We start from the raw sequence: 23,552 nt of genomic DNA, 5'->3' as shown, positions 1-23,552 counted from the left end.
TAATGTTCAGAATTGGTTCCTTCAAGTCCGAAACTATGGTTCTTAACTGCCAAAACATGAACTTTTCTCTCTGGGTTTGCCTCAACGATTTCTTCAAGTGGAGAGCATGTTGGTGTCTTGTTAGTGAGTGATGGTGGAAGCAGGGGAAGATAGATGGATTGGAGCTCCATTTGCTCCATTTGGTGGGCCCAGCAGAAGAATTGCAGATTTTTGGATTGCAGTTCAAAACCATGCTATTCCCATCCATTATACATATCAGTTAAGTTCAAAAACCTTGACCAGATCATGATTATTACATTGCAGACGGTATCAGAATCACTAGACTTAATTTTACTGGGACTTGTCCCAACTGAAATGTGTTCTGCAAACATTTCCAAAATTAGCTTTTGAGATGCCAAAACTTCCAATTGTCATCTGCATCTACAAGTTGTTTGCTCTCATGCTGTCCTTTACCTCCCCGGTTTTACCCAGACACTCCACGGCCTGCTGGTAGGTGACGCCATGAAAGTTAATCCCATCAACCTCCAAAATTCTATCACCTGTAAAGTAAAAAAAAAAAAAAAAAGGTGAAAAATAAAGACAGAAAAACAGTCAGACTTTACACATTGATACGTTTGAAACAGAAGTGTGGTACCTGTGTGTAAACGTCCGTCTCTCTCTGCTGCCCCTCCGGGAACGAGGCTCTTGATGTAGATTCCCCCGTTTTGAATGTTAGTATTTGCTGCACCCTAATTGGTCAAGAAGAGGATTTCCTTATTTACATTCATGATATGTTGAGTTATTTTATTTATTTAGCAACCTTCTAAGAGCAACTGTATTTACTTAAAGTGGTTCCCACAATTTTATTAATGTATACCACATAGACTTGGACTAAAAGCATTCTTGTATATGATGACCAACCAAAAGAGTCACTATTTTCATGCTAATCAGTTATAAGATGAACTTGTGTTTTGTCATACATGTTTCTTTTTCCTGCTTGGTTACAGTTGTATTTTAGATTCACGCAACCACAGTCATTAGGGTTTATACAGAAACTTTCTAAATGTGTAATATTTAGTTTGATATATCTTATAACTAAGATATAATAATGTCCTTATAATCTGACATGCTGTATTTTGGTGGTGTAAAGTTCTGTGTCATGCTCTGGCTCAGTTTTGCTGAGGTTATCAGTGTGGATGAGCCAACTCTTGGCATCCCCATCTAATCCTGTCAGACCTCAGATGTTAATCAGCTTAAGTGGAAGAGTCTTTGTGGCCCACTGCTTCAGATCAGGTGCTACAGTTGACCGTTCACTGCCAGCATTGAAAGCACATTCATCAGAATGACAGGTTTTCGAAAGTAAAGCCGGAACACTCACAGAGATGCTGATGCCCAGATTTCCAGAGATCTTTCTGAGCTCCACAGAGATCTCCTCTGACCCCACACAGTTCAGAGATGGAGGTATAGGGCAGCCGTCCTGAGGCAAATAAAACACAAGGACCTTGTTATTACATGGTGTATTAGTCCATGTAGTAAACAATAAGAATATCCCAACAGGGGAAAAGATCAAGATTTAAGCCAAAAGATTTGAAGGGAACACAGAAGCAACAATAAGAAAATACAGGTTTTCAAAAATACACACACAAAAAAACACACCTTAAGGAGTTGACTGAATACGAATACCAATGACATCATGGAAAGGAAAAACTAAGTGTAGCTTGAGTTTGAGTGTTGTCAGTGTCCTCGAAAAAAATCATTTGATATCTACCAGATGAACCATGATGAGCAATGCGTCATTCATTTGGAGTGAGATTTTCAGCTGCTTCCATCCACTGCCACTGTGTTTCTCACAAAGGCTTAAGTAATGTCAGCTTTCTGGAGAAATAGAACTGCTGATACCCATTCTAATTGTAGCGACAATGCTGGTCAGAACTGGAGCAAATACAAAACAGGTAGATTAGGCTTGTCATCATTTTATAAATCTTCACTTTATATAATATTATACTTTTGTATTTTATGGTTTAAGTAGCCATTGTGTTATGTGCTGATGATAACATTTATGCAGGTATTAAACGTCCTCTTCATTAATCCCAAATATGTAAATTAAAAATGGTTTTTAGTGGTCTGATGTAATGTTCCAATTTAAATTGTTCTCATTAGCTCTACGTGGAAAATCATAACAGAAAAAAAGCTTGAAAACATCAGTGTTTGTAATTAATTTATATTATAAGTTTCACTGAACTATTATATATTATTATATAATATATTATGAATTACTGAATGAATTTTTTTTTTTTTAAAAGTCCTTTAAAATGGCTCTACCTGGGTACTGAGGGCTCGAACGTCTCGTGGGACGTGCAGCCTGTTGGAGGCCTTTGGTGTCATCATGACGGAGACGATCTCATCCAGGCTATCGTCTCCTGAACGTCCGTCTGTCATCAGCGTAGTCTGGGACCCATATTTTCTCAACACAGGAGAGCGAACGCTGATGGGACTTAGTGGGACTGTGGAGAAAAAAAATCAACAAAACTTCATTCTCTGCTTTTCTTTTCAGAGTTACTCATCTGAATCCATGAAATGATTTTGTGGAAAGGGATATTTTCAGACAAAATTGCTTTAACCTTCCTCTGTTCTTTCAAAATGCAAATGCGCAAGCTACCCGAAGTAAACACGCCAGCTGAAGCCGAACCAGTCTGTTTCTTTATATGTTCACTATCTTTATATTCAAAAATTCTGACATTTAATTCAAAGAAAAGCGGCAGAATTCTGACTTTAATTTCAGAAATTTTTTTAGTGGCACTGGTCCTTTTCCATGCTTGCATAAAAAAAATTCAAAAAAAAAAAAAAATCTAAAATATATAAATCAAGTTAGGACATAAATTTTTGGAAATATACCTTAGATGTATTGATTTTGTGAAATACGTTTTTGAATGTTGCTGTGTGTGTTTGTTTTAAGGCAGACAGCTCAGTGTGTGGCAAACATGCTAACTGAAACCTCTTAGCTTTTTAAAATTCAATCTTTGAATTTATATCAGTTTTAAAGAAAACAATTTTTTTTCCAAAGATATTTTCTAACGTGTGATTTCAAATTTCAATCAAGTTAGCATGTATGTTTTCTCAGTTATATTGTATATTTTTAAGAGAAATTTCTGGACATGACTGTGACTGTAAACATGATAACTTGACAACGGATCAAGCTAGCAAGTTGTCTGTTAAAGATGCTACCTGGTACTTATTCTGCCAGTTAATCTAGAGAAATTGTATTGAAGTTATTTCAATTAAATAATAGCTGTATTTTTTTTCTACAATATCTTTGAATTTGTGACTCAATTTAACATGTAGGTTTTTTTAAGTATATAGAAAAGCATTTTTAACTGCATGTGTTTACGCTAACAAACAAGCTAGCAAGGCACCTGTTCAACATGTCGACATCTAATCTGCTACTAAATTAGTGCTGAAAAAACTGTTTTGCTAGTGCTAACACAAACCGCCACAATTAAAATGACTAAAGATGAAAGGGCATTTCTATCCAAACAGTAACGGATAGAAACGAAACAAATATTTCTATAATTCTAGCAACCATTTTGCATCGTGTTAAAATATGTGCATTTGTGGAGTAATTACTCAAACAATACTGAGACAAAGAGCACCAGATGACTACTCGTGCTCTACTATTGATATAGAGCACATGAAGCACCTTTAGGCTGAGAGACGATGAGCTGCACTTCCTCAGGGCTGCCCTCCATGACCTCTCCTGCCTCGCTAAAAGTGACGCCCTCCAGGCTGACGTGGTTCAGGGATATCAGGCGACCCCCTGAAGGCAAAGGTCAAACATTAAAGGGTGACCCCACCAGAGCATGTGGAACACAATCTTTGTCCTTCTGAGCACATGACTTGATACATACTGCCCACAGTCATACATCAAAGGTGTGGAAGAATTCAATAAGTAAGATTTAAGCATTAGAGCAGGCATGTCCAAAGTCCGGCCCGGGGGCCAATCACGGCCCGCGGCCAGATTTCATACGGCCCGCAGCTTCGGTCTTATAATGTATTATTTATGGCCCGCCTGCACTGTGAAACAGAATAAATAAATCATAAAACTTGAAACTGTAATTCCTCCTTTCACCAAATGGTGGCAGCACCACTTTAATACTATCAGTCTCTGCCTCCGTGCAGCGAACCGCTCTCCGTTCATTTCTGCTATGGCCACTGCAAAGAAAACAAGTTTACAGTGAGGGCCGCCGCTTTCAAGAGAGATGGGAATTATAACACTTCTTCTCTGAAAATCAAGCCAATTGTGCTTGTCTAATTTGTAATGAGATGGTTGCCTTGTTTAAGGATTTTGACGTAAAGAGACACTACCAGACTAAACATGCTAACACATACAACAAGCTAACAGGAAGTGACCGTGCTGAAAAAGTGAAGCAGCTCCAAGCTGCACTGGCATCACAACAGCGATTTCTTTGGGCCTGAGTCAAAAGAAAATACCACCAAAGCAAGCTACGAAGTTAATGTTAATAGCTAAACATGGCAAACCTTTTACTGAAGATACATTTATCAAAACTGTGTTATGAAAATGGTGGAGAACATTTGCCCTGAGAAGAAGCAAGAATTTGCGAATGTTTGCCTGGCAGTAACAGTGTGGCTCTGAGAGTTGAGGACATGAAACTGAGTGTTTTGAATGTTTTGTTTGTCACTATCAGCAGTGAAAAGCCAAAAGAACATTTATGCACTTGGATTTATGGCACTTATTTTTATTAAACTCTTGAGTAAGATTTGGTTATGAACCTGTAGATGTGATACAAACTATTACTTTCTGAAAGATATTGTAAATGACAAGAGCAAAATTCACTTGTTTTAAGATTTAATAATAACAGACAACTTTGCATTACTTATAACTCCTGTTTAAAATGTTCTTGAGGCAAAGATATTTTTAAACTCATGTAAATTTAAGGTATTTTATACAGTTTGTTCAATGTTATCTGACTCTCCAGATATGAAAGAAAAGCAGAATTTCTGCTTTTAGAGTTGCCTGAGTGGCTTATATTTGGTTATTTTGTCATTTGAAAAATAAAGATAATTGTGACAATGAAAATTGTTTTATAACAGTGTGTATTTGCATGACACTTTTGTAGTTAAAAAATGTCCGAACAAACTATTGGCCCCCAGGCATCTTGACTTTATCAAATCTGGCCCTCTTTGCAAAAAGTTTGGACACCCCTGCATTAGAGCAATGTTTAAACTAATTGTTAAAAAAATAAGTAAAAGGCATTCCTACATGAAAAAAAATCTAGATACATTTTTAAGTATTATTTAATGTAGAATGAATATGTTTTAGTATTATAGACATGTACCTGGTCTGATGCGTCCGTCCTTGTCTGCAGGTCCTCCAGGCACAATGGAGGCGATAAAAATGCCCAAGTCATAGCGGCCTATTGTGTCCTCTCCGACTATAACTATACCTGTGCAAGTACAAGTTACAGTTTAAATAAACTGAATAAAATGAGACTTTTACCGTTGTTTTGTGCTCAGTGCCTGATGCCAAATTGGAGTAAACATTTCCTGTTTCAGGTCAGTTAAGATTACCGTACCTAAAATGAAATGCCAGAAAAATTTGATTTTGATAACAGGCTTTTTATTATGGAGTGAAAAGTGCCAAATTACACTAGATAAATACCTTATGTTATAACTATTTTAATGTGTCATAATTTTTTTTTAGACTGGAAATAAATACAGCAATATTAAATATAGAAAGTAAATGTATTGACTTCATTTTAAAAACTACATATTAGTATTTTATGTATAGTAAATTATTCCTGTGCTGGAGCGCACCATGAATGAATTTAAACCATCAACTTCACCCATCAAGCTCAGTGGGCCGGACTAGGACTGCTTCTGTTGACATGTTGCAGCGTGACATCACAAGACCCCGCCCCCCAGCTTCCTGCTGGAGGGCAAAAAGCTGCTCGCCAACAATAACTACCACTTGTTTAACCTGGCAGGTTGTCAACTTTCCACACTAAATTTTAAATGTATTTGTATTATAGAGAATGATAAAGGGACACAGTGTTTTGCTAATAATCGTCAACACGCCGACAGCTAGCATTCACATTCTAACCCTAGGAAAACATTTAGCAATAACTAGGAGTTACACATTCTGGGTTATATGCAGTGCAGAGTGTTATCCATACCCAAGCCTAGTTTTGGGTCTTTCTTCAGTGAAACACAGATGACTTCCCTCTCCGAAGGAGTGCCCAGTTTAGGCGGCGTTTCTGTTGGACGAGTGATACGACCAACCATTAGCCAAAAGGAGAAATCGCTCTGAATGAGTGAGGAGACACGAAATTCTCTTGAAGGGGAAACTACTGGCTGACTAGAGCAGAAGCACAAAAGCACATGTAGTTGGGCTGTAAGTGTGAAGACGCTGTGCCTCGGGCTGCTGGGGATCCGGAATGGGCCTCTGACCCGCTCCTCTGGGAACAGGATGGAGAGCGTAAACCTGTGCTGCTGCGCTGGCTGCTGGAGCAGGTGCTGCTGAAGGAACACACGAAGGAGAAAGATGAGAAATGAATTTACATAAAATAGTTTAGACTTTGTGCATAGGGGAAGTAATGTTTTCAAGAGGGAAAGAAAAGCAAGTACATTTCATGGTTTTCTGTGGAAAAGCATTTATACATTCGAAGTTTTTCACATCTTGTCAGGTTTTAGCTTAACTTCAATGTCTTTCATTTGCATTTTATGAGGTAAAACAAACTAATGGATAACAGTAAAGTGAAAGAAAAGCATGTATACAGACTCGACGTATTTTTGAATAAATTTTTTAAAAATTTGACAGGAAATTTGAAAATATCACTAGATAACTGTGTAATTGGAGAACATGATTAACAATACCTAAACATCAACTATAAGTCTTAAAATAGGCAAATACAAAAGAATACTGTTAAAATAAATATAAATTTTTTGCACTTCAGTTGTTTCATCCTAATTAAAGTGTCCAAAACTCATTGATCTTTTATCTATAACTTATTTAATTTGCTGAAGTTGTTAGCATGTAACAGGTAAACACAGGCATTTGTTACGAAGTTCTGGTGAATAAACATAGTACTGAGTTTACTATGTTGCCATTATGCTTCCAACCATTTCACCAAAGAGACTCTTTAACCTGTCTTTGCTATCACTGTTAGTGATGTATTAAACAAACTATAATAAATAAACAAAAAACGCTTAGCCTGAAGGTGATACATGTAAAGCCTGGTGGCCCGCCAGACTTATAATACACTCGGGGAAACCCTGATTAGTACAAAAGGTAAAAAAAATACCTGTGATGTTTCACACGGGCCTCGATTCTGGCCGCGACGTCGTCACACAGCTTGGTCAGCGACTCTTCCTGTGGCGTGGTCAGACCGCTGTCGTCCTGGGGCGTCTCGGAACACGAAATGGACTTGAGCTGGCTGCTTTGAGTGCGGCACACAGCTGCGTACTGCACAATGTTGTCCTCTGGACAAAGATGCAGAGGTTATGCTTGCCATCCTCTACAGCAGGGGTCTCAAACTCCAGTCCTCAAGGGCCGGTGTCCTGCAACTTTTAGATGTGCCTCTGCTGCACCACACCTGAATACAATAATTAGGTCATTAAGGCTCTGGAGAACTTATCTACACAAGAAGGAGGCAATTAAGCCATTTCATTCCAGCGTTTTGTACCTGTGGCACATCTAAAAACTGCAGGACAGCGGCCCTCGAGGACTGGAGTTTGACACCTGTGCTCTACAGCATGCAAGAGTAGTGGCTGAAGCGCAGAGCTGCGATGGAATGTAGTCCCTTCTGCTAAATACGTGCAATGAATCTACAAAGGAAGTCTGGCAGCGGACGTCTACGCCGCCAAACCTTACCTGAGACCAGGCTGTGGCTTAGCTGCCGGGAGCTCATCTCATTGTTAAACTTGTGCTGCGCAGAACAGAGGTTACACAAGTACTTGGCTATCCTGGACCTCTCTGTGATAAAGTTGTATTTCTTCCGGCTGCCCCGGCACTCGATTATAAATTTTTTCTTCTGCAGATTCATAAAAGATGCGCGTTTTAGACCACGAACAGAAACACGTTAGAATGTCACGTGGCACTGTGGAGGACTCTCTCACGCTAGAGGAGATGGTAGCCGTCTCCCTCCAGAAGAAATTCTGAGCGGTGGACCGGCAGCCATCTTTAACCTCGTAGACGATGACACCTTTGGCACAAACTCCGAGAACAATCTCTCCGTCCGAAGGCCTTTTCTCCCGTATCACACGGTGGAACAAGACGCCGTATTCAGGCAACTGCTGACAAATCTGCGGGATTAAGAACAGAACAGCCGTCACTTTTAGAAGCGGTCGATGGAGCATTGTGAGTTTCTAAATACTTTGCTACTACCTTCAGAAATTCAAGCTCTGATTCATTTGTGAGCATTTGGGCGTTATTGGCATGAAGTCTCAGCAGCTCTGCCTGAACGTAAGGCAAGGCACGTTTCTCCATCACACTCTTGGAGACGTACTGGTCAGGTCGGTAGTAGTTTCTACCGTACACCTAAACAGAGTAGAGTACAGGTTTTCACAACATATTACATTTCATTGTGTATAATACACAATGAATACTACACAATGCTACACAAAGCATATTTATATAATGAAAATGCAACTTTTAATAGAGAATTCTAACGGGATAGTCTGGTGAGAGATGTGGCAGGGGCTAATCCAACCCCCTACAAGATGCCACCCTGGGTAGTTGCCTATGTCAGCCATATCATAAACTGTCACTGATGGGAATGTCATTGGCTTGGACTATATACATCAGAATATAATTGCCACCTTACAAATGTCTTCTGTTTTTACTATTTTGTTTCACTTAAATGCTTTAAATCGAGGGTTTTCAAAGTGGGGGTTGTGCCTTTCCTACAGAGTTCTTCAAGTGAAGCATGAGATAAGGAAACAACAAAACTACAAAACCAACTGCAAACATTTAACCGTCTTCACCAAGCTTATGCCATAGACAAAAAGAATAGATTTTTAGAATCTAAAGCTAGGTTTATAGTTGATGCATTGAACTAGGCTTGAGGATATTGGCGCCAACCCTTTATGGCAAAAATAAGAAAAACTGTAGATGTTAGCTTCTACGGTAGTGCTAAAACAGTTTCCACTGTGCCTGTTAATGCAAATTAAGGCATATTTGATGTTTGAACCAATAACATAGACTTATAGGAATTTTTAGAAGGGGTCTCATTCACAGATATTAGCTATTCGTGGGAAGCCCAGGTGCGTAATCTCTACAATTACTGGGCGGTCCACTGGTTACTGGGCAGAATGTATTCTGATTCTTTTAAATGTACAACCTCAGGCATGCAGTCTCCATACTCTGTCTGCAAGGCCAGACCTCCCAGATACAGAGCAGTCTCCTCATGGCAGGACAGTCTATCTTCTAAAAGGTCCCTCCTTAGCTGGAGGTAGAACTGGTGACGGGTCTGTTTGTGCCTAAGAGAGGAAACCAGGGACATTAAGTTACTCAGATGAGTTGGGAAACTCTGACTTTCTCTATTGGTAACTTCGGATCTGTTCCAGCAACAAATCAACTGGAGCTCTAGATCTAGCACGCATAATTAGAATCTTTGAAGTACTGTATTTCCTAATCACGAGAGAAAGTTTCTTCTACTAGTGAATCTATTAAGACTTCTCAAAGGAAACTGTTTTAGTAAACCAGTAAGCTGGAGCACTTGCCATCAAGTGTTCACCCTCACCAATAAAAAAAGAATAACTTACAAAAGAAGAGAAATGTTGTTCACAAAGAATTTGATCCTGAAGAAAAGGACAAAAGTTGTTGTAGGCACTTTCTTCCAGCTATCTGGAGCCACTTTGGAAATCTTGGTGTCATTATCAACGAAGAAAAACTCATTATCTGACCACAGAATAGAGACAAGATCAAAGACATTTGGTAAGTGGCTTGACATAGAAAGACCCATTCAACAGGTAGTCACAGCAAACCAATCGCTACAATTATTTTACCATCTATATATGCAAGGCCAAAATAGAAGTGTTCCACCAGGTTTGAATGAGCCACAATCATGTCAAATACATCCCCTCCTCTGGTTTTCACTTCACACTTGACCAGGATGCTTTGACCATTTGGCATCACCACACTGAGCTCTCTATGGGTGGCTGGAGATTTCCCTTTCTTTGTCTGTGGAAAGGGGGAAAGGGAATAAACTTGACATCCAAAACAAGCGAAGATGCTTGAAAGCAGTTTTGGAGAGCATGAACTTACCAGGATGGATCCAGGTAGTTCCAAAACGACAAGGGGTTCCTCTAAAGCTCTGAGAAACTCAGGCCCCATGTCCTACAACCCAGAAAGGAAGGGAGAGGAATCTCTAACAGGACATAATAGATGCCATTTAAATGAGAATTCAGTTTATTTTTGATACCATAGAGCATGAAATGCTGCCTCACTTTCATTTTCTTATCATTCAAACTCATTGCGGACTCAAACTGCGGGAGGGATCTTGCACTGGTAGTTCGATTGCCATCCATGTATGGGCTGCAGGAGGTACGGTTCAAATGCTGCCAGCTGGGGTAACTTTCTCTGAGCCGACCTCCCGAGGGAATCCTGGGGGAAGAGAATTTTCTAGTCTCAGTTGGATAGGAGACATCTGTCACGAGATAATGGCTTGGAACTAAATATATTCATGAATTTAGCAATACCTTGGAGAGTTTGTGTTGTATACACTCATTGAATATTGTATTTGGTACACCTTGTTAGGTTGGAGCCACTTTTGCATTCAAAGCTACTTTAAGTCTTTGTGGCATAGGTACAAGGTGTCAGAGTCGGACACATTCTTCAAAGACTTTGGATCACATTATGATCCAAAGTCAGCATGATGCTAGCATTAGTCAGATGCTAGCAGCTGACAAATGCAGATTTGTGGTGCTAATCTCTCATTCCACCATGCCCCAAATGTGTTTAGTTAAACTGAGGCAAATTCACTGTGGATTACAATTGGCTACTTTTGTGCCTCTGGTAAGGCACAGTCCCACCAGTGAATGGAAGCATTTGTTGTTAGATCTTATTTGAAATATGTGTTTCCATCTTCTGTTTAGCGCATTAACTCTTTTTCAGAAAAGCCAAAAACCACCTCCAGCAAGAATAAACCCTTTTTTTTTGCAAGACTGAGAAGTTATTTAGAATTTTTGCTATTTCCATTAACCGTTTCTAACGCGATTCTTCAAAATGCGCATAAAAAAATCATCAGAGGAAACACAGTTGATATCAAACCAGTTTTATATGGTCAGAGCTCACGTAGGCTGTGACATCCAATGACGTTCAGTGGATACGAAGAGGCCCAACATGTACCGAGAAAATATCCCACACACCACCAAGAAACAGTGATACAAGGATCCATGCTTCTCTTGGCTAGAATTGTGACTCATCAAACCAGGCAATGATTTTGTTTGACGTGACAAAATCATTGCCAACAATCTTCAGTTCCCTGAAGGTTGTTGTCTCTTCAAGAAACTGAAGAGACGACAATCTCTTCAGTTCCTTGTTGTTAGCTCACACCCAGTGTGGATTTTTACTGTTACCGTCTTCTTCAAGATTTGACTTGACTCGCAGTTAAAACCAGTAGTTTACAAACACCAAATAAAAAGACATACATTCTTTTTTTTCCTCACTACCTGAACCTGAAGGTAAATCATACCAAACTTATCTTGTTTTAGTCCAGTTAGAATTATTAAAATGATTAACACATTTATTTATTCAGTTTATGTAGTCCTGCTGTTATCTCAAGCCAGCCTTTCCATTCAAATCTGACCTCTGACACCAGTAGAAAAGCTACTTCTAATAATCACGACTGATCTGTTTGGTACCAACAACAATGTTCAAAGCTGTTCTCTGCCATGTCTGGATTCCTAATGCATCCTGATTGCCACGTAGTTGGAATATCTACCAGGTGTATCTAATAAAACCAGCTATACATTACCATACTCAATATTATTTAGATTAATAAATGAAAACAAGATTCTATTGACTGCAAAGGAACCAAGATTTGCCAGGATTTGCCCCTCTGCTTACTTCTTACCCTGTAGTATCAGCTGGATACGATGTTCCTGAAAAGGTTCTGTGGATCTTCTTTTTTAGGGTCCATGTTGAGTTACTGAAAGAACCTCCTGAAACACACATTAGGTAAGATTAGATTAATAATTGCTTTGGCAGTATTGTACCTTAAACATTAGATTCTGGTCATGTGTCTGTTCTAAATAAGCTTAATAATTGCATATTTTGAAAAATAAGACTTATTAGCTTCCTAGCTAATAAATTAATAGTGAAATTAACACCCCCAAACTGTAACGGCCAAGGTAAGGTGCCCCGTATACCATTAATTTAGACACTTTTACATGTATTTCTTGTAAAACCAACATGTTTCCACCGCAACTCACTACTCTTGATGCGAGAAGAGGCCATATTGAAACGTGAAGTTAGTAACTAGGGGTTTTGACTTGCACTGTCTCACTTCTGTTTTGCAGAATTGCTGGACATTATTTATCATATTATTTCCCAACGAACAGTCAATGTGTTCCGGATTTTGGAGTAAACACTTGTGTTTCAAATCATGGTGCAGGAAGCCCTCCTGACCGTTTTTAAGTTTTTAAATGTCGCTACCGTCTATGTGCTGGACCTCCAACAGTTCCAGTAAGCCAGCTTAAAGACGCGGTACAGAGGGAAACGGCTCGCCACAGCTTTTCAGCTTATGCACTAATTAAAGAAATTAGATGGGACATTCTGATGCACTTTTAACTTGCTTAGCTTACTGAGCTGTTTTCCCTCAAAATTGTATGTAAAGGTTGGAAGTATCCCCCCTGCAAGGTGACTCTTCTGTGTTTAACTTGCTCTTGCAAAGACTTGGGTTAGCAGTTTTTCTATTAGCCTTACTATTTGATATTTGCTTTGAAAAGATAGACCGTAAAAATCAAAAGACCATGCTACCATGCTACTCGCTAGCACCTTTTTCAAAAGACAAATATACTTAAAACAATGCATGTCATGGCCCTTAAATAAGTACCTCAGACTGAACGGGTAAAGCTGACGCTAAAGCTAAAAATGTTAAACGAGAGTGACACACTGGGAGGCATTCCACTCTCGTTTAACATTTTTAGCTTTAACGTTAGCCATTAAGTCTGAGGCACTTAGTTCTTCTTAAAGGCGGAGTCGGGTTTAACTTTGCCATTCTTAACACTAATCCACACTTACTACTACTGTTTTGTTTTGCTCTTTACAGACACCAACTTTCACAATTCTGTTTTTCTTTGTCTTCCACTTTACAGACGTCACTGAAGATTTTCTTTATTTTTGTCCAAAGATATCAGTCATTTTTAAAAACCAGCACAATATACATATAAAAAGATTATGTGTAATTTAAGCAAAATTGACAGCAACTGTAGTTTCAAGAATCTCAACATAAAAATGGACCTCATCTATTTTTAATGCAAATGTTACAGATTTTTGATTTGCCTAAAATACAATAACGTAGCATTCATTTAGTGGACGATCATTTGCAAATGCATCTGCAACTAAAACATTACTTCTAACATCAAAATGTGAAAAGCTCAGCCCTTGAGTTCTGGAATATATTTAATATATTAAATATAAATAATTTTTTTGTACAGTTTTGGCTTAAAAATGTTTTTTGGGGTCTGTATATTCCAGTTAACGATAATCGATAACACTAGTTAATGATTATTTCAATAATCGATTCATCACGATTAATCGTTTTAGCCCTGCCCGCAAGGATTTAAAGGCATTCTGGTTCCATATTCATAAATCACATGTACGAAACATGATTTTCTCCCTTTTGTACTCTGTCTCTCTTTGAGTTGCTAGATAGCAACACTTAAACTCCAGGTGATGATTCCAGGTGGATCAGAGTTCAACTGATCAGTCCAGAGTTCAGATGAGCTTTCACACTTTCCCAAGCAAAGTGGATTATTGGAGGAAACGGACTCTGGTCCGTTTAAATCGGATCAAACAGCTCTGCGGTGGAAGTGCACCAGTAATAATTATCTGTCTCCATCAAGGAAATACTGCTTTTATTTACTAATCAGATGCTATTGGATTTTTTATTTTTTTAGGGTTTCCACACAGATTTTTACAAACATTATTTTGCTGTTCTATGCATCTTTGATTTTAGCAATAAACTACAATGTCTTTTGTTTTTGTACAATTACTGGTGCCTATCTGCAGCTGGGTTTCCATTAACCGCAAAATTGCGCAAATTGACATTATGAAAATAAATTTGCTTAATGAAGACACAACAATTTTGAGACATTTTTGCTCCAGCACAAAGTGGTTTATCAGTCGTATCGAAACATGTTTTTCACATCACACTAGTCACATGATCAACAGCCACATGTGACTGTGAAAGAGTAAACAACTTTTTGTTGTTTACTCCTGGTGAAAACAACGAAAAAGACGACAGGAACTAGAAGGAGGATGATGGGGTTTTTTCCCCCGACATTGCAGATGATGAGCGCTAGCACCATGGCTGAATTATGAATATATCTCATGTAACTGTTTACATCCATCACTGCCGTGATTTTTAATGACTTATCTCGAGAACAAGGTCATTCACATGTAATTTTCATTTCATTTCTTCAGCAGCTGCATTTCCATTGACCATATAATTGAGCAATTTGACATTTCCAATATAAATTTGCTTATTGTAAACACAGCAATTTTTAAAAACTGTTTTTTTTAATAAAAAGTTTAGACATTAGTATGAAGTCTTTTTTTAGCTGTATCAAAATTGGTTACATTTGGAAAACAATTGAAAAGTTGTCTTTTTTCCCCAACAACTGCATGTTGCCACTGTCGGAAACCATGAAGAAAATGACAGGAAGTAGTTGGAGGAGCATCGCACTGCATGTTTTTTAATGACTTATCACGTGAACGAGCTTATTCATCTGCAATTTTCATTTAATTTAAACATATTTGCAAAATTGTGTTTTTTTGACATTAGCAGAATACACTCAAAGACTGACGCACATTTGTAATGGAAACGCAGCTTGTATGAAACTGGTTGTTGAGACCTGGAACTTGTCATGGAAAAGCTTACTGTGGACATATTTAGTACTTTGCTTGTATTAATCACTGTGTCTCTTAGCAAGAAAGCCAATAAGCACACTCCTGAAAAAGTCAAACGATGTCAAACTTCAGCTCAAACAAATGGAATCAGTTTCTTACTGTGTAATCTATTCCTGACCATCTGACTGCGGTCTGTTAGCTGGGATCCGTTTTCGGTCATGGCCACGTGGTCGGCCTGTAGAGACAGCACGTTCCGGCTCGATTAAACAAGCAGAGGACTGGTTTTACAGAAGAAAAAAAAACAAAGAAGAAAATACGGCCACTCACTGAGTTTCTGTAGACGTCCTCTACCAGCTGCCTGATGAGGCGCTCTGGGGATGGCAGCATGGAGGACTTGTGATGGAACTCGCAGGTCTCCAGCACCGTCAGCAGGTCGGTCCTCCTCACCGCCATGTCCTCACACATGCTCAGCAGCAAACCCTCCAGCTCTGTGCTTATCTGGACTGGCTGAGGAGAGGCCAGCAAAACCCAAAACGGCTTAGAGAATGGAAGACAGCGACTGGGATGAGAAGAAAAGAAGTGAGGAACATACCTGATTCTGAGGTAGGTGATAATCGGCGCACCAGTAAAGAGTCATTCCCAGTGAGTATACTACCACCTGAGGGACATGCACACAATACTGTTTTAGACATTTTATTCTAAAATAGGTACTAGTTTTTTATTTTTTTCACAAAAGTTGTGCTGTGGGGAATTATCTCTGACATTAATGGCAATAAAAACTGGGGAGTGAACTTCAGAGCTTGGCAGAGGAGCAACGAGAGGCTAAAAAAGCTGAAGCTAAAATCCACAAAGCTAACCAGAGTACAAAAGCACATTATTTTATTTTATTTGACTGAGCTATCTGCCACAGAGCACAACAGAGTTGTAAATTTGTCTGTAGAACAAAATAATTAAGTAAAAAATGTTTAAAATATAAAAATTACTGCTGTACAGAGTGCTGTTATAGTTAGTGAACATTGCTAACTGTGCTAATTGCTAATAGAACATGTTGAAAACAGCTTAGAACATCAACAAGTTGAGTATTCTGAACTTTTGGGGAGTTCTTTAAATCTCTTATATACACATATGGTTATTACATCCCTCATGAATAATTAATAACTGTTCAAAGCAAACAAAAAACATAACATTTCAAACTTAGCTAAGAGGAAGGTTTCGAGTTTATTCTTAGTGAGGTCGACACCTATGAACATTCAGTCTGTGCATCATTTTAGCAGCTCACTAGCATAATGTACATATAGACATAAAAGGATTCTTCTTAGGGGTAATTATGTAGTTATTTTATTTTTGTATGTCTCATCATGTACTGTTCAGGTATTCGGGCATACCATAGCTTGGTGCTAACATGTACCAGGGTACCCAGGTTACCCAGGTCTTCACCCAGGCTAATAACCAACATGAACTTTGGTAAAAAAAAAAAAAAGAAAAAAAAAGTTTTTTGGTTGTTTTTTGTTTTTTTCATTTTTGTAAGCAGAAGAAAGGTTTTCCTGCTCTCAGACCTTTTCAGCAGCAGCCCTGGTGGAAGCAGTGAGACCCTGCTGGACCTCGGGAGCTGTGTAAGAAGCCACATCTTCACTTCGTGCGCAGCTCTTGAAGGCCAGGCTCCCATTGGCTGACAGTAGCATTGAGCCAGGGCTCAACACAGTACACATATTACCTGGACCTAAACACAGCAGACCACAATCCCTTTACCAAGACATTTTTACAAATTGTAAACCAACAAACAGTGGATCAATTTTGGGACATTTTAAATCGGTTCTGAATCGCATAAATGAGAATTGTGAGAAAAAGAAATTTACGTGACTCATATTATTTTGGGCACAAATCTACGTCACATGTTCATCTATTGCGTTGTTTCAACCTTTTTCTATGAGTCTGCAGATTCTGACCAACTGTATGTTTAAGAAGGCACAGTTCTTGTACGTTTAAGTTCGTACTTAGACGTGGTCACCTTTTTTGGAGATGTCCAGTAAGGCATCAGCGGTGGCCAGCAGCAGACACCAGACTTCGTCCTCTTCCAGGGGTGAACCCCGGGCCTCTAGCACCTCCGTCAGGGTCACAAATGTGCCCATCCTGCTACACATGGGCTGCACATGCAAAAATGACACAAGGCTGTGAATTAAATGGTCTGGACCATCTGCATTGAGCACAAACATACTGGTACATCTGCAGTTTTAATAAGGTACCCTACACATTTTGTTCACCGATAAGCCTACGGTTTAGTAGGATTTAAGGAGAGAAAGGCTGGAATAAATCCAACACCAATTCAACACTTAATTCTGCTCTTCTTTTCCCTGAAATAGAAACGGATATTTACCGATGACCTTGTATTGTGTGCGAGAAATGCTGGATGAGGAGACGTTAGAGGATTAGTGATCAACGTAACTAGATTAATCAATAGAAACAGCAAGAGGCTAACAGTTTTCAAAGATTAAGAAAATAAACCCTGAAGGAATCGTCCTGCTGTACATGCACGGCTACATTGATCTGTTGTACCAGCACCCACTCAGTCTGCTCTATAATTTGGGGCACTAAGGATAACTTAATTATATCTAGTACATCCCTAAAATACCTACAATTTAGCTTCCTATGCTATTCGTGTCCAAAGTCTGCCTTTAGATTTTTCAGCTTGAGATGAAAAATCTCAAATCAAGTGCTTGGCTTAGAAAGCATGCAATTTGAAACATTAAAGTGTAACTAGCCCCAAATCTTTTTTTTTTTGCTAATAAACTAAAGTTATTTAGGGTGTTCCTTTGAAAATGTTGCCATTTTTTTCTTGCCTCCGCCCACTTCCATGGAATTTTTTGTAGCAAGTAGGGCCACAAACAGATACATTCAAAGTATAACAAGCCGATTGAGATCCAACTTTATCAAGAGTATCAACGTTTTCCGTTTGAAAATGTTACAGAAAGGTAAACCCATGATTAGAAGTTGCAAATACTCTAAAAGGTTTGAAGAGGGGGTGAGGGGGTTAATGAATTCAGTGAGCTAAGCTGGGTCGGTTCGGGCTTTACTTTTACAGACTAACCCACCACCTTACTCTCATCAGATGAATTTTCCACACTGCTTTCTGATTCTGCCAAAAACTTCAATACACACCTTGGGTCAGTATTTTCTCACCTGATCCTGATGTCTGAATGGCTTGAAGGTTAGTTTACTTAAACCTCAGAACCCAGCTGTCATGCAAAGGAAGACTTCGTGTTGGATAGCTGGCTCGTCTCTACCACTGATGCACAAAGGCAAAAATAAATAAAACTAGAACTTTAAATATTAGATAACGAGCTAAACAAAAAGTTGAGGTACATAAAAACTTTGTCTCTCCATCTAGCAGCACATTATTCTCTGCCATCATTCTCTTCTTTAGCCAGCTTGGTTCAGAGATACTCGATGTTCAGTCCCATTAGATAGCTCTGAAGAAAATAGAGTTCACAACATTTCAAATCTCTTTTGCTCGCATGACAGAGAAGAATCTGTTTGAAAACAGGAACAAGATAAGCTAAAGGTGTCACTGAGTGGATGTTGATGTAAAGCAGTCATTACATTACACAAAAGACCTTTTTTTTTGTTTCTAATGATTCTCCCATATTTTATCCAAAGCCAAACAGAGGACACTAACACAAGACACATCCTAACCCTATGCCATCATGCAGGCCATCATAGGACATTCATATTCGCACACCTTTTAAACAGGTCAGACTACCTGGGGACACACGTCCTGTTTCAGTGTACGTCACACCGACGTCCCCACTCCATCCCTCCATTCTCAGTTTTACTTCAACAAAATAGTTAAGGAGAAAGAGAGCCTTGATTGTAAGTCGCCCTTTCTCCATGGACGACTTTGCAATTTCCATCCAGGAGTTTTTAGCTATTTGAGAATCATTGTCGTACAAATGTACGCAGTTCCTCACCAGGTGTGATAAGTGCGCCTCAAAAGTATTCATGTCACCCACAGATGCAAAAATCCGATAATCGAAGTGGACTAGCTGAAGAGAACCAAGTGCATTTCTGCATAAAACACGGCAACAAACATCTGACCATTCACACACCACATCCAACAAAGCTCTGCGCAAAATGATTCCACCTGAGCCTGGTGGTGAGAAACAGGAGAAGGACGCCAAACTCCTGGCGCATTGTTTTATCGAGTTACGTCAATGAGAGCAGATTTCCATGCTTCGGATGGGACTGCCTTAAACCATGCTAAATTCCAAACTAGCAGTGTATGATCACTCCCTTTCAAAAGGCTTATTTAACATGTACTAATATGCATTCAAACAAACAAATTACTGTCAAACATTTAACGATATCAAAACTAAGATTATTTTAGCTCAATTTAACATTGTACAGGTCTTTTGCCCCAGTGCGGGTCAGGGTCTTTCTGTCCTGATCATGTCTTAAGGACAGAGATGTGAAGGTTCACTGCAACTGATGTTTTACTTAATTCTGTCCCTTGAGGAAAACTAAAGACCTTTTCCTCAAGGGAAATGCTTTCAGCAAAGTAAATGTAAAGTAGATATATTGTTGCTGTCTTAGTATTGTCACCATTACACTGGGTGAAGATCCTGCTATACTATTCAAATTTAGGCAATCTATTTGACTGAGGCCAGATGTTAGTGGAATTGAAAAACCTCCTTGGGTTTTAAAGCTAGACACCGCAGCACCAGTATCATTAGTCAAATATTTGCTTCCAAGTATAACAATCCATCTACATATGCTTATTATCAGACCATGCTTCAGGCAAAGACTTGGCCTGACTCTTTCACATGGTGTCAAGCTGTAGCAGATCACACCCCATGAGCACGGCCCAACTGCCTTTATGAAGTGTTGGGTCACGGAGTCTCATTTTTCAAGCCATGTTGGTGTGCCTGGAAACATGTCATGGATACGTTGCCACCATACTGCCTCACACTCCACCAAACCCCTGTTGGTGTGACAGCACCATAACAAATGACCTTGCAACATAACCCTTTGTGTATGCGCAAAAGCCTGGGGAGATTCTAACATGGTAACCCCACGTAATGAGAAGCCTGCAGTGTTCTGAACACACTGCTGAAGATTACACAATGACCTTGCAAATGTCCTCCATGTTTCGTCTCTTTTCTTCATCATAGTGTGAAAGCAAAGAGGTCTGTTACCGATTCTGCAATCTGAAACCATCAATAAACAGCCTTGGTGGCTTTTCTTTTTGTCAAAACTATGTTGAACAGAGTTACAGTAGTTCTGCTTGACTGACTTTGTGCAAACATTTTTGGAGGTTGCAAACGTAGAAGTGGTTCTAATACCGGGCACTTTTCATGCATTTATCATTCAATATTTGTCAATTCAGCCAAGTGACTTAATAGAAGGATGCCGACACACTGGTTTCTTAATGTTTGATGCAAGTAATGTGCCAAAACAAGGCTGTGCACAAAGCACTTAGTACTGATCTGATTTTTTTTCTGCAATTAAACATTTTTGGATTCCTTGAAAAGTGTGAATATTATTTCAAATAATTTGCCATTAAGACTCCTGGAAGATTTCTGTCAGGCATGAGAGACTGCAATCTCATGAACATCCATCTAGCTTCTGTACTTGTATGTGCTTAATCATCCCATGGTTGTGAACTAGAGTGTATTTTTAGTGGTTAATGGGCAAGATGTGGGGTATACCTTGTGCTGATTGCCATTCTACCACAAAGTAAGCCAGAGACGAAAGGGGAAGACAACGGTGCAATACCAGAAACTTGAGGGTGATGGGATGTTCTCCTGGAGAAAGAATCCACGGCAGCACATTACAACTCAACAAAGAGAGACTGCCTCAGTTCAAACCCAGAACCTTGTTCTTGCAAGCCAGCAGTTTTGGCCAATTCAAATATTGGGCATGAAAACACCCAATAGGGAAATATTTTTCATGATACTGTTGGAGCCTGTTAAAGTTCTTCAAGTAACTAGAATCCTTTCTGTGGAGGGTTGACCGGTACCTTGCGGAGACATGCTGGTTGTTACTTCTATTTGTCCTAAACAAATACAATGAGCCACAAGAATTACACAAATCTAACATCCGCAATTTTTGAAATGACAAACTTCTCAAAGTTTGTCATTCAAAATCTTTTGAATACAGTAATTACATATCTTCTTTTTTGTGTGGTTCTTCCGTATCAAAACATATTCTAAATGTCACAAAGCTCACCATGATGCTTACCCTTTTTGGACTTGGCTGTGAGATGTTTAAGGCCATCACAGACTTACAGAAAAGGAGGTTCGCTTATGAATGCAGCCAGGATCTCCGTAGGAAAACAGACAGTTCGGGGTTGATGCTTTTCAAATATTTCAAAGACCTCCAAGGTAAAGTCCAAAATGACAAGATGTGTGGACATTTTGAATGCGAAAGCTACGGGTCTCTAGTTCAAGGTCATGGTGTCTGGACCATTTACAGCTGTCCACACACAACTCTCCCTGTCGTTTTTCTCACAAACCTCTAATGCGGATCGGACGTTTGTTGCAAATTTAAACTTCAATCATTTGCTTGATAGTTAATGAAGCATCTTAGTCCTTTTTTTAGCAGGTTGTCTTGTTGTTTTAAAGTCTTTAATTTACTTTATTGTGCTATAACTGGATGTACTGTCTTAGCTGTTGCTGCTGACTTGGCTGCCAGTCGACAGAATACTTCTTCACATACTTTTAATTCTCTGACTTTGGCAATTTGACAGCTGGCCAAGAAACTCCAGCTCTGTTAATCAGGCTATGGGCACTATAATTCAAATAAGATCAACCAAACTATCTGATGATGTGAAGTCACATCAAAGAAAAAATAGCATCATGGTTAAGTCTAGAATATTTTATCTGAAGTTGGAAGACATTTTTGGGCGGCTTCTTTAAGCCATGAATCTCACAATACGCAGATGATGCCATGATAGGATAAAATTATCTATGGGAAGCAAAACGTCTGTACCTCTTTTTGCTCTGGATTTCAGTTGTTGACCTTGTCAGATAAGGCAGTGTGAATAACAACAGAACCCTAGCAGAGTTCCCAGACCTGGTGGATAAATGTGCTATAAAGGAAACTGCTCTTGTGTGAGAGTTCAACAGCTGTTTCAGGTGACCTTTGATTAAGACATATGGGACACATCCAAACACATCTGGTTGGAGGGGTAGGCAAATAGAGAAGGTCAAAATCAAATGCCTAACATTAAATAGGTCTGTTGTGTTTTTATGACTAAATAACCTGGCATTAGTACACAAACAATACCGAAGAGTCTTGGAAATCTTTTGAGCTATTTCCGTGACCAGAGGATAAACAAACATCGCTCTCCAAGAACTTTCTGTATCACTGCTTAAAGTGTCAGCATGACATTTTCAGGTGTGTTTACAGTTTTATAAAACATCTCACATTGAGGTTTTGTGGTGATCCAGTAAAAATAAAAAAAACAATCATTGCTTTTGTCTGAGCAACTGGTTTCACCATATGAAGGATTTTGAGCAAAACCATGTGGTGCCTAGCTAAATGGCTCTTGTATAACTGACTTGTTACACCGTCTACCATAAAGGAAAAGCACAGGAACCTGGTTGATTACCCACATATATAAATATAAATATATTCACAGCTCTCTGTAGCCACATTACACAGTCATCATTTGCTTTAAGACATCTTTCTTTCCACATGTGCTGTGTTGAGAAATATTCCACTGAAAACCCATTTGACAAGCTTTCTACAAGTTATGCAGCTTACCTTATTTCATCAGGTACCTAAGAAGATTGTCTCTAAGTTCCTCCAAACATCCACCACTCTGAACTCTAATCCTTCCTCCTCTTATACACCCCCCACTGCCATTTCGCCCACCTCTCCGTCGTCCCGGCGCTCATGTCTGTCATGACAGCTCGTCCCTCTATTCCCATCGGCATAGGATGGTCACAATCATGTCCCCCCGGGGGGAAGAACTAATCAGCCCCATAACTTTGCTTCCTCTGGACTTGTGTCTAATGACGGCGTGTTCTGCCTTTTCTGGAGTTTTCAACTATTTTTAGCCGAAGGGGAACTTACTGTAAGAACTTAATTGGATTTGCAGGGCAAGCCAAAGACAGATGGGGCAGCAAAGGGCCAATCCACTGTAGGGAGGACTGTGTTAATCTGGTGTTTTAACTACAACTGATAAGTTAATTGTCCCGCTTTCTGACAGAATCTATAAACACAGGCATGACTGTTTGCCATTTCTCTGTGATTTATTTGTTTTCTACCAGAGCCAGTGATGAAAAAGGTGTTACAGGGGCAGAATTATGTGCTTTCCAGGCATATAGTGCCATTTTAAGCAAAACCAAGTAACTGTTGACTTCAGTTGTCAAAACATGCTTTGTATATCAAATATGACTTAAAGGAAAGTTTACTCTGTAATTGAATGCCTTGAAATAGGGCCTCTGTCTCTTTAAAAACTCCTGCTCTTTCTGAAACTCCA

At 39.2% G+C, this 23,552-nt stretch overlaps 1 protein-coding gene and 1 long non-coding RNA gene across 3 annotated transcripts in view; one reads left to right on the top strand and one right to left on the bottom strand.

Moving 5' to 3' along the window:
• LOC114151698 (uncharacterized) overlaps positions 1-2,511 on the top strand; it is a 33,860-nt gene extending 31,349 nt beyond the window's left edge. For both annotated transcript variants that reach the window (XR_003596986.1, XR_003596987.1), the window contains exon 2: positions 2,283-2,511. This is a non-coding gene — a long non-coding RNA (uncharacterized LOC114151698). The remainder of the gene's footprint in view (positions 1-2,282) is intronic.
• Positions 1-23,056, bottom strand: part of frmpd2 (FERM and PDZ domain containing 2) — a 29,063-nt gene extending 6,007 nt beyond the window's left edge. The window contains exons 1-24 of the mRNA XM_028029055.1: positions 22,832-23,056; positions 17,079-17,214; positions 16,627-16,790; positions 15,663-15,728; positions 15,398-15,577; positions 15,230-15,305; positions 12,072-12,159; positions 10,444-10,600; positions 10,262-10,333; positions 10,003-10,177; positions 9,760-9,895; positions 9,336-9,474; positions 8,381-8,533; positions 8,113-8,298; positions 7,868-8,027; positions 7,299-7,476; positions 6,410-6,513; positions 6,171-6,251; positions 5,334-5,441; positions 3,677-3,793; positions 2,302-2,483; positions 1,358-1,456; positions 635-728; positions 454-539 (exon numbers count right to left, since the gene is read on the bottom strand). Of these exons, the coding sequence (XP_027884856.1) occupies positions 454-539; positions 635-728; positions 1,358-1,456; positions 2,302-2,483; positions 3,677-3,793; positions 5,334-5,441; positions 6,171-6,251; positions 6,410-6,513; positions 7,299-7,476; positions 7,868-8,027; positions 8,113-8,298; positions 8,381-8,533; positions 9,336-9,474; positions 9,760-9,895; positions 10,003-10,177; positions 10,262-10,333; positions 10,444-10,600; positions 12,072-12,159; positions 15,230-15,305; positions 15,398-15,577; positions 15,663-15,728; positions 16,627-16,790; positions 17,079-17,211 (2,934 nt within the window). The 5' untranslated portion in view covers positions 17,212-17,214; positions 22,832-23,056. The remainder of the gene's footprint in view (positions 1-453; positions 540-634; positions 729-1,357; positions 1,457-2,301; positions 2,484-3,676; positions 3,794-5,333; positions 5,442-6,170; positions 6,252-6,409; positions 6,514-7,298; positions 7,477-7,867; positions 8,028-8,112; positions 8,299-8,380; positions 8,534-9,335; positions 9,475-9,759; positions 9,896-10,002; positions 10,178-10,261; positions 10,334-10,443; positions 10,601-12,071; positions 12,160-15,229; positions 15,306-15,397; positions 15,578-15,662; positions 15,729-16,626; positions 16,791-17,078; positions 17,215-22,831) is intronic.
• Positions 23,057-23,552: the final 496 nt, after the last annotated feature.

Source organism: Xiphophorus couchianus, chromosome 10 (genome assembly GCF_001444195.1).
Source record: "Xiphophorus couchianus chromosome 10, X_couchianus-1.0, whole genome shotgun sequence".
In the NCBI taxonomy this organism is placed as follows: Eukaryota; Metazoa; Chordata; class Actinopteri; order Cyprinodontiformes; family Poeciliidae; genus Xiphophorus; species Xiphophorus couchianus.
Note: the sequence above shows the minus strand (reverse complement) of the source record. Positions and strands in the feature narration are given on the sequence as shown.